This window comes from Opisthocomus hoazin, chromosome 7 (genome assembly GCF_030867145.1).
Source record: "Opisthocomus hoazin isolate bOpiHoa1 chromosome 7, bOpiHoa1.hap1, whole genome shotgun sequence".
NCBI classification, from domain to species: Eukaryota; Metazoa; Chordata; class Aves; order Opisthocomiformes; family Opisthocomidae; genus Opisthocomus; species Opisthocomus hoazin.
In genome coordinates, this window is record NC_134420.1 from 4,196,937 (window position 1) to 4,207,727 (window position 10,791).

The window sequence follows — 10,791 nt, forward strand, 5'->3', positions numbered from 1 at the left end:
TGTCCCCAGGCTGACTTCATCAGGAGCAATGTAGTGCTCAACTGGGTACTTAGTAAGCTGCCTGTTAAACTGTGTTTTTATAATTGTTTTCAGGGCCTTTTGTGTGCCAGAGTGCAAGATGAAGTTTTTGCCTTTAGTTATTAGGATAATTCCTGATGGTTATCAGGGAAGAAGAGTATTTGGAGAGGTTTCAGGATGCCTGTGTTAAGGCCCCCACCCCGCACAGCCCATAAGGTGCAGAGCTTGCCCAAAATCAAAGGAGCCCAGCTGTGTTTCCTGGTGCAGGTGAGCGCCGTGGTCCTGCTGGACCCGTGCAGCTGTACTGTCCTTGGGGGTCAAAGTCAACATCGTACGTTCTTTGCACGCTCTGCCATGTTGGGAAAGCAACTTGCCTAGACCAGGCTTTGAGAACTGCTACCATGGTAGTTCATCAGCCCCGACAGATCACACAGATCTTCCACAACTTCTCTGGTCTTGATTGCCCCTCTGCCACCCCAAACATACGTGAAGGCCCCTCATCTGACAGCAGCATAGCTTCCCTTACTGTCACAGCGAGCGATGGGCTGGGAAGCAGGACAGCTACACTCAGCTCACGGAGGTATTCTGAGGATATGGCCACTACCTCCTCAGAGGACTCAGACCTTGCAGTGATGAGCACCATAAAAAGTCCAAGAGTAAATAAGGAGAAGAGACATCCATTTGTTTCACAGTTGTGACACTAAAGGTCAAGTGGAAAAGCTGGTTTCCTACATGCTTGGAGAGGTTATGAATTGTACAGCTAACTCCATATATGTTCTGACAGATTTTAAGTGGTGCTTTTCTGGGAAGTTTTAAAATTCAGCAATACACGTCATTTGCTTACAGCAGCCAGTTTTCTTCACATTAGCCACTGGTAAAAAATGATTCATACGAGAGAGGCCACATGTTGAACAGACTCATATAAACCAGTTATGCTACATTCAAAGTCAGCTAAAACATTCTCACACAAAAAGTTAACTTAAGCTACTATTTCCCACAAGAATAATAATAAAAATAAGCTTAACAAACACTTACCCTGATTCTCAAAACTCATTTTCTATTATGTTTCCTTTTACCAGTTTCATTTGGCAGACTGTCAAGTAATGTATCAGCAAAAGTACGTGTGCCATAATCTGACAAAAGGAAAAAAAAGTATATTTTTAGTTTTAAAGTGTTTATAATTACAGGTAAAAAGAATACAGGACAAGGAAGAACAAAATAGCATATGCAGAAATGTCAGCACTGAATATGAAAGTATAAGCATGTGAGTTTTAGCATAAGAATGAACCTGCCTGGAAACTGAGTTTTCTGAAGACCTACATTGATAACTGGAGCCCTCTGAATGTATTTCTCCATCTAGGTTCTTAGTAGACTTCCTCTCCAAACTTCGGTTCAAACTTCATGAGGATGAGGACTGTGAGGCTATGACAAGACCCCGGGTCATGGTTGCCCTTAAAAATGATCTGGCTTGACTGATGTCTTCCCAGGACGTGCACATTGTCCCAACCCACTGAGTCCTGCTCTTCAGTAATGCAAACTCTAGTGATACTCCTGAGGAGTCCTCAGATCCTCTATGTTCTCCACTTGTCCCACCACCCCACAGAAAAGCATCTCAGGCTTCAGGAACTGACGCTAATCACAACATCAGAAAGAAACCCCTCTTAAGACTGCTAAGAATTCCTCCCTCAGCTGGTTCTCATGACATTGCTCCCCAAAGCTCATCTTTATCCCAGCCATAGTTCACACATGCAATTAAGCAGCAGTGCTGTAAAGGTGACTGCAGAAGATCCACCAGGTAGAACAGATCCTTCAGCCCTGCAGTTAAGTTCTGGCTGTTGTTCACTCATCCTTTACCACGAATGTAACATCCGATGAAGGGTGTTTGTTTCTGTAAGCCTGTCAACTTGTCCTGAGGATGGGGAATAGAGTAGAACAGTTACAGAAAAAGGGAGAGGGTAGTGGACAACATGAAAGCACGTGCAGGAAAAAGAGCTGGTTACTGAGCAAGGCCAATGGAGCAATGGAAATATGGAGCAGTAATGACAGTAGGGTAGGGAATCTTTGCTATGGGGAATGCATAAAGAAAGAAAAGCACAGAGCAAAGCTGCAGCCTGCAGAAACAAGGTGAGAAGCAGAGAGTATAATAGACTGTTACTTCACCTGAGAGCTGTTCATACATCAGTCAGTGACAAGGACCAGCAGGACAGGGAAATGGATTGCCATGACCACATCAGCCTTCTTGGCTAACGGCCTCAGGTCTCCCAGAGGGCTGCCGTCACCACACCACCACCTCGCACCTTCAAGCTGATGTTGCAGGAACAGCAACCTTACAGCTCAAAAGCAATAAAGCTAACAAATAAAGCACAGAAGCTGAGGAAAAGGCTGCTAAGACACAGAATGGAGTTCACAGAAATTCAAATATGAGTGGCTTGATCTTCCAGTTGGAGCTCCTTGACGCCCATCCCTGCAGCAGCGGGTTTGTATGAGCAGCATGGTCACAAGCTGGAAGTATGAACTGCAGCATCGAAGCCACCAAAGACCTACAGGAGCCACATGGATGGACACAGTCATGTCACCTCTCATCTCTGCTTTATAGGGAGATACACACAGATGTATGACTGTGCAAGCTCAACAGCAGCAGAGGGAGTAGCTGTTGAAAAAGTCCATACCCATCACAAGCAAAGGCACGTTCAGCCCTCTCACTGAATCAGTCCAAATACACTGGAGAGAGGTTATTGGTGCCTTTGTTATCTGCCCAGTGTTGTAGCTGCCTGCTGCTATACTCCACTGCCCTTTTCCAATATATAACACCACAACATCACCCGAGATAATAAGGTTTTGATCATGGCAAGACGCTCACAACAGCAAACAGCCCAGGCACACAGAGATCAAATAGACCAGCTGCAAACAGAGAGGAAAAAAAAAAGAGAGAGTGCAGATGACTCGCTGGCTTGTGTGTGGGTATGCCTGTTATGCAGGCAGCAGAGGCCTGGATGGCGAAGGTCTCCCAGCGACCCCGTCCATCAGGGCTTGGGCCCCCAGCACCGCGCCACATTCCAGCCTGCCTCCTCTCCCGGGACCACTGCCCTTGCTCACACAGAGAGGCAGCCAGACGTGAACGTGAGAAAGCTTTCTCAGGCGAGTCCCTTCTGCAGATCGCTGGGTAGTTGTCTTCCAAAATAATCATAATTAAAAGGGGCGTTGCCAAAGGGGGAGCTGGGGTACGGGCTTGCTTTCTTACCATGTCTTCATAGCATGCAAACATGGTGAAAGGGTTTTTTTTCCTAACAATATACTTCCCCATACCCCTTCCAGTCCACTCCCCGTCCTTCCAGATCAAAGGATCTCAGTACAATATTTGCCTTCAGCAAAAAAACTCATAAGCAGTATCCTTCAGGGTCATTTACATCTATTTACTGGCATTAATAAATACGTAGATTCATTTCAAAATTGTGGACCTACACCCCTTTAGAGATCTAGATACACAGTCATGTTTGGATGACTGCTGTGCCAGTGCAATAATTTCCATAAAAAGTGAAAAGTTATTCCAGATTTCTCCTCCTTTTCCCTTTTTCTTTCAGCATATATGATATGGGGCCTGAACCTGGGTGTGGACCTGAATTCTGTGAATCTTTTCTTCTTTTTTATACTTTAAGCCTAGAGGAATTTGGAAAGCGGAGCTGTTTGAACTGTGACATCCCCATATGCTTCTTGGGGAATAGAGCCAATACAAAGATGAAGACATTTTACCTGTTTTAATATTCAAATTATTGTTGTGAAAGAATGTGTGACACGAGGCATAGGGGGCACACAGCAGCAGAGCATAGCATGACATGGAAGATTCAGAAGAATTAATTATGGGATGACCTGGAGACACCCAGCTCCCCTTCACCGCGTGTGAGCTGAAGGCATGTTGGAGGGTCTGTTCCAGGCTCTGCCCCGGAGACCCTGGGCACCACAGTTTCGTGGCTTCCGTAGGGAATACACGGCTTTAATGGTTTCCTGTGACAATAATTTCCAGCTGACAATGTCTGTGTTGCAGCATAAAGACTCCAAACATCAGAAGTTTCCACCTGTCATTTACACCTGGTGCAAATTGAAAATGCTGCAGTTGTGCTTTGCTTTCATCCCGAAGGGTTTTTCACAGGTAAGAACAACTCGGTGATCGGAAGGCTTTGAAGCATCTGGGCTAATATTTCGTGGGTAGACTGTACACAAGCTCACACACGTGAATACATAAAATTTGAAAGCGAAACCCAAACCTCATAGTTTCATTCTTAGCTGGAGATGTGTGGCTTTTCCTCTCAGAAAAGTTCTTTTGAAGTCTTTATGGAAAAAGTGCCTTTTAATTCTGTAACAAGTTTCAGAATGAGCTTGTAGAAGCCATCCTAATGAATCAATTATTGTGACAACACACGGATGTTCTGGACGTTCTGTGTAATCGCTTAGGACCTGATCTTGCAAACCTATGGCCTCAGAGTCTAACAGGGCATTTGAGGACCCATTTCCACACATTCCAAAGGGATGAAGGCGCCACAGCCCTTTGGGCCTCCAATGCACATCCCTAACTTTGTGGCTTAACGTGCTTTCACGTTCACAGGGCTAAGGCCTCCGAGTTCATGTTTCTTGGGTCAGGAGCAATCACTGTCAGTGGCATTAAGGCCGAGCAGACCTGGCCCCAACCCGTTAGCTGTGGGTGTTGGACTGTACTTCTGTTGCAGGAGGCAAGCTGCCGGGTAGCTGTGTTGGCAGAAGCACCACTCCTTGGCCTTATCCTTCAGAGGGTAAATAAACTTAATCCCAAAATCATCCACTGTTGTTTGCTAACAGCAAATAACTCGGAATTTGAAGTGAGGTGGGATCACACTGTTCTAAAGACCCTGGGATCCAGCACAGCCCCTGCAGAGCAGGGCAGTTTCCCAAACTGTGAGTTTGCCTGCTGCACAGCCCCTTTACCCAGAAGGGATCCACTGGCCTTGTCGGGTGTAAGAGGGTTCCTGGATGGACCCGGTGCAAACAGATATGTAGTGAATGTCTGTGAGCTTGACCTCAACGGATTTACCAGCCTGCGAACCTCCACAGAGAAAAACCTAAATTCTGCTGTCTGCAAACACACGCAGAAATTAATTTGTTTGAGATAAAACTGTGCGGTGGAGTCTTTTACCTCTGTAGCACCAGATCTCAATCACCCATGAAGTAGTGGCAGAGTCTTTTCTGTCTTGAGAGGTGTGGTAGGAGAAAGACACACACACACACACACACACTCTGTGTATATGCACCTCACAAGAAGAAATGAAAGCACATCATCTAAGTTTGCTTAGGTTTAGCGAAGGTCAGAGATTTTCGCACCTAGGTGAGCTGTCATCTGGCTTGGGGCAATTCTCTTTTCTCTCGCATCCTTTGCTGGAACAGCAGGAGAGCTTTACTGGCGTGAAAGACTAAACTGCCCTCGGGCTATAAAGGACTTGAGTCACAAACCACCTCCCCCCCCTCCCCTCAGACCCTTTCGTATTAATTCAGGAACTTCCAAAATTGTCCTAACGTCTCCTCACCTGTTGGTTCTGAAAACCTGTTGAGGGCCAAGGCTTAAGCTAAGCGAGGTGACAAAACATATGGGGTTTGCTCTAAACAAAGTAATGCTACATTGATAGGGTCAAAACTTCTACTTTTAAACGCTGAGCTTCATTTTCCTGAACTTCAACCAAATTAAGCAATTACCTAAGAACAACTACATCATTAAGACAGAACAGCAGCATCTAAGTGCATGCAGGCATAGTAAAGACTAGAAAATACTCATAGCATTGAAAAGCACAGCAACGCTTGCATGAATGGGCAGCCGCTAAAGCTCAGGAATAAACTCATGTCAGCACAGTGACCAAGAGGGAGCTCCACATGTCGCATACTCCAGAGCAGTGCTGTGCTTTCTGATTTCTTACAGGGCTATTTAGAAACAAAAAACATTTTTACAGCTTTTGAGCACATGCTGCCTCTTTAAATGTTTTCCTCTTTATTAAAGCCTTGGCCCTTTGTTAATTTTTTTTAATGCAAGTTCTTTCATTCTTCATTTCTTAAACCTCCCATGCAACAACTATTTTGGCTTTTAGTGAAGGGAATTTTTCTGCATCCAGCAAACTGTAAACCATGTCGCTTGGATACAGCAAAAGCCGAAATTCCACAGATTTCCACAAAGTCATACATTGTGTTGGGGGGAAAGTGTGCTGGGCATTCTTTGATTTCTGTGTCCTGCATTAGCATTCATAAGCACTTATGAAAGAGAAAAAGATAAAAGAAAGACAAAGAAAGACAAAAAAAAAAAAAGAAGGAGGGAGAGGGAAAGAGAGAAAGAGAGAGAACAAGAAGAGAAAGAACAAGAGGGAGAGAGAAAGACAGTGAGAGAGAGAAAGAAAGAAAAAGAGAAAGAAACAGAGAAGGAGAGAAAGAAAGGAGGGAAGGAAGGAAGGAAGGAAGAAAGAAAGAAAGAAAGAAAGAAAGAAAGAAAGAAAAAGAAAGAAAGAAAGAAAGAAAGAAAGAAAGAAAGAAAGAAAGAAAGAAAGAAAGAAAGAAAGAAAGAAAGAAAGAAAGAAAGAAAGAAAGAAAGAAAGAAAGGAAGGAAGGAAAGAAGGAAGGAAGGAAGGAGAGAAGAGAGAAAAAGAAGAGAGAACAATAGAGAAAGAAAGAGAAAAGAGAGAGAAAGAAAGAGAGAAAGAAAAAAGAGAGAAGGAAAGAAGGAAGGAAAGAAGGAAAGAAAGAAGGAAAGAAAGAAAGGAAAGAAGGAAAGAAAGAAAGAAGGGAAGGAAGGAAGGAAGGAAGGAAGAAAAGAAAGAAATGAGAAAGAGAGAAGGAAGCTGCTGTGATGAACGCAAAACATGACCTTTTCTTTTTAAAAGTTCGTGCTGTCCCTCTTGTTTAGCACCAGGGCTGCTCACCCTTTCCCTTCAAGACGCTTCGGAGCTGTTAAGCATCTAGGGGTGATAATTTGACTTTCAGCTAAACCGGAGGGCTGCAGCAGACAGCGGTAGGTGGTGATGTAATAGGTACCAACGCACATGGATATATAAATATCGTGGCTAGGGCTAAAGCGCTATGGCTGAGCAGCTAGAGAAGAAGATCAGCACTTCAGACAAGACTCCCGGAGTTGAGATCAAGTTCAGAAGCTCTTGCTCCCGGGATTTCCTCTCCATGCAGCCAGCCCAGGGAAACCACAGATCCTCGGGGGACTGAGCACGGGGGTCCCTCCCCCCCCAACACCCCGCCTTGCTTTTTGCTTGTTTGTTGGGTTTGGGTTTGATTTTTTTTATTTTGTTTGGTTTGGGTTTTTTTGTTGATTTTCTTTTTTTCTCCCCCCTCTTTGACCTCAGTATAAAGAGGTACCGGGGGGGGGGGTGGGGGGAGAGCCTTTTCGGAGCTCCCGGCCGCCGGCCCTTGCCTACCCTCCCCTAGCCGGGATGCCTCTCCCTGCCGCTCTCCTCCCGGCTCTGCTCCTGGGGCTGCTGTGGCCGGGGGGGGGGGTACGCGGCCGACCCCCCCCGGGCCGCCTCCCCACCGGCCCCCGCCAACGCCGTTGGGACGCGGCTCTTTTCGCCCGCTCCGTCGCTCGCCTCCCGGCCGAACGCCGCGACGGCGACTACCTCCTGGGCATCAAACGGTTGCGGCGGCTCTACTGCAACGTGGGCATCGGCTTCCACATCCAGGTCCTCCCCGACGGCCGCATCGAAGGGATCCACAGCGAGAATCGATACAGTAAGCCGGTGATGAACCCCCCCCCCGCCCCCGGAGCCCCGCACCTGCCCCCGGAGCGCGGTATGCTCCGAAGGGAGGGTGGGAAAAGGGTGCAGCTCCGACTCCCCTAAAAAGTCCTCCCGCCCACGGCACCGGAGTGCTGCCCGCCCCGGCTCCCCCGAGGGCAGCGGGCGGCCGGGGCAGTGGGTCGGCAACGGAGCCCATCGGGAGCTCCGGGAGAGCTCGTCGGGGCTGCGCGCCCCCGGGGCTAGGCGTCGGGTGTCGGGGGTGGGGGGTTGCCTTCAACATCTGGAGGATCCGACTGGGCCGCCCACTCTGAGCAGGGGGCCCCCAAAACTTGAAAAGCATCTGCTGGGGACTTAACCCCACGGCCCCGGGACTCTGACATCCAACTGAAACAATAAGGTCCACGAGGGAGGGTATAAGCTATGTGATGACAAATGTTTCATCCTCCCCAAGTGCTTATTTTAACCTTGTCTACACGGGAGGATGCCTGGGGGAGAAGTAAAAATAGACACGTGGCTAAAAGAAGAGAGTTCCCAGCATGGGGCAGCACGTGGAGCGTGAGGCTGGGGTTCTGCAGCCACCCACAGCAGTGCTGGGCTGTGGGGATCTGCACCACGCTGGGGATGGGAGCCTTTGGGTGACCGCAGCGTTGACACTCCTTCAGGGCACAGCCCTTTGTTCCCCTGACTCCTGTGTCTCCTCTGTAGGTCTGCTGGAGATCTCCCCCGTGGAAAGAGGAGTGGTGAGCATATTTGGTGTTAGAAGTGGACTCTTCGTGGCCATGAATAGCAAAGGCAAACTCTACGGATCTGTAAGTAGCCAAGGAGCGTGTGCCTGGGGAGGGGACCATGGTCAGACGGGGTGAGAGGTGTGCGTGGTGCTCAAAGCTGCCCAAGCCCTATCCTTACCCTTCCTGGGTCAAGCAACACAGAACAGCCCTTGCTGCCTCACCAGCAGAAGGTGTGCTGCCCAGGTATGCTGCTTACTGAGATTTTGAAGTGAAACCCACTCTTCTGCGTCACATTTCCTTGGTTCCCCCGTAAAAACAATAGTCACCCAAGCTGGCTACCCATCTTGCCTATCATGTGGACCAACTGAGTTGTCATTTGTGTGGCAAGACCTCGAGCTAGCCTCAGTCCATGTCTTTCTTGTATTTAAGTACAAACAGCCTTAAGCAGGTGTGACAATCACTCACTTCTTCACTCAGAGTGCACTTGAACTTGTGATCATCCAGGACCCCCCAAAATGTTCCTTTAAGATGAGATGAATCCGTGCCTGTCACATACCTACAGATCACTCCTTGTTAACGCTCTTGATTGGAGAGTCAGTTCCCATGACAGTTCAGCATCTTCAAGGTCTGGTCTTATATTTATCAGAAGGCAGATCCATTAGCAGACAATACAGATCTTTTTTTTACATAGAGTCTTTGCGAAAGAGAGAGGCATCTTATAAAACACACTTGACGTGGACAGTAACATTGCCTGTCTTTGCCCGTGTTGAACTGTCCTCCTGCTTTTGAGTTCAATTCTGTAGAAGCAATCAGCATCATTTCAAACCCATGTTCCTGGGTCTCACTCCTTACCCATGGCTTTTCTTTTTCATGTTTCTGAAGTATGCTTTGAAGAAACTTGGGCTGAGGAAGAGCAAAACTACATCAAAGTTAAGGAGGGCATTTTCACATGAAGACATCAAGCATCCAGAATTATTTTCTGGGCCATCAGTCCTGTTAGAGAGGATTTTGATTTATATAAAAGCCAGGCAGAATCAGTCATCAAAGTGCAAGAGCTTCCTTCACATTATTTCTTAGGCAGACTGCTGTTTTGGTGTCCTGGATAAGGTCGTTCCCAGTGCAGTGTTCAGCTTGGCAGGCAGAGATGTCTCTTACAAAACCCTAGACTTTTGCCCAATAATAAGAGATAAGTCCATTTGTTACTCTCCAGATAACAACGCACTTGTAACCCCTGTCCCTCTTTGTACTTGCTTGCAAATGGAACCTGTTCACTGGAAGGGTGCCTTTTGTCAGCTCTGTTTTCCTGATCCTTCAACACAGGTGAATCCAAACCCTTCCTTGAATTTTAAAACTAAAGGAGCAGAACATATTGTCAGCTCTGAGTGTCTTTAAAATGCCTCTTTCTGCACAAATGGCGTGAGAAAGTGCTACCATTCGGATTTTTCAGAGGCCTCTCTGGCAATTTACTGCTGGTAGGAAACCCACCGAGCAATCAGATCAGCAGGGCAGCAGAGCTGGGCTGGGGGCCCGGCCCACTGTAGCTCGATTAAAATGTGCCCCTCTCCCTCAAAAGCGCGGAGATATCTACAGGTGTCCTTCCCCCCTGGCCTGGACACAGCATCCTTAATGATCCTCTGACTCCTGCGTCCTGTTTGAAGCTTCGTTTGGGCGACCACTTCAAAAGATTGCTAAGGTGGGACGGGGGAAGTCAGCTGCACAGTTCCCCGCAGCACACCTTCTACACCTGGTAGCAAGAATATGTCCACACCTGATGTTTAAAATTCCTTCCCTCTCATTCCTTCCTTTTCATTTCAGACCCATTTCAATGACGAGTGCAAATTCAAAGAGATCCTCCTGCCAAACAACTACAATGCTTATGAATCCAGGATTTATCCCGGGATGTACATAGCCCTGAGCAAAAATGGAAGAACAAAGAAAGGCAATAAAGTATCTCCCACAATGACAGTGACACATTTTCTTCCTCGAATCTGAGACATCTCCCTTCAGACCTACCTCAGCACAGGGGAAAATGCAGAACACGTCTGGGGAAAAGAAACATGGTGCACTTTTACTGGAGAGTTTTATGGAAGAGTAGGTGTCAGATATTTAAGTTAATTATTTAAATCTGTATATATTGCCACAAAATTTATTTATAGTTCTGATTTTTTTTTTTAATTTCTGAAAACGAAACAAACCTCCAACCCAAGGTATTTCATTTCATGGTGCAACAGTAGAAGACTTCTGCTTTGTGGTTTACTTAATTCGTTTCTAAGTTATCACAGGTGTGCTGCTGCTAC

General features: G+C 46.9%; 1 protein-coding gene across 1 annotated transcript; it reads left to right on the plus strand.

Moving 5' to 3' along the window:
• Nucleotides 1-7,463: 7,463 nt before the first annotated feature.
• On the plus strand, nucleotides 7,464-10,486 carry FGF4 (fibroblast growth factor 4). The gene is made up of 3 exons (XM_075426999.1): nucleotides 7,464-7,758; nucleotides 8,472-8,575; nucleotides 10,310-10,486. Exons 1-3 carry the CDS (start codon nucleotides 7,464-7,466, stop codon nucleotides 10,484-10,486), a joined length of 576 nt encoding a protein of 191 aa, XP_075283114.1.
• Nucleotides 10,487-10,791: the final 305 nt, after the last annotated feature.

Bases quoted from the DNA above. Each gene is read 5' to 3' on its own strand.
- FGF4 (XM_075426999.1), top strand. From the start codon at position 7,464: ATGCCTCTCCCTGCCGCTCTCCTCCCGGCTCTGCTCCTGGGGCTGCTG. The intron at 7,759-8,471 runs GTAAGCCGGTGA...TCTCCTCTGTAG, and splicing joins CCACAGCGAGAATCGATACA to GTCTGCTGGAGATCTCCCCC. The intron at 8,576-10,309 runs GTAAGTAGCCAA...TTTTCATTTCAG, and splicing joins AAGGCAAACTCTACGGATCT to ACCCATTTCAATGACGAGTG.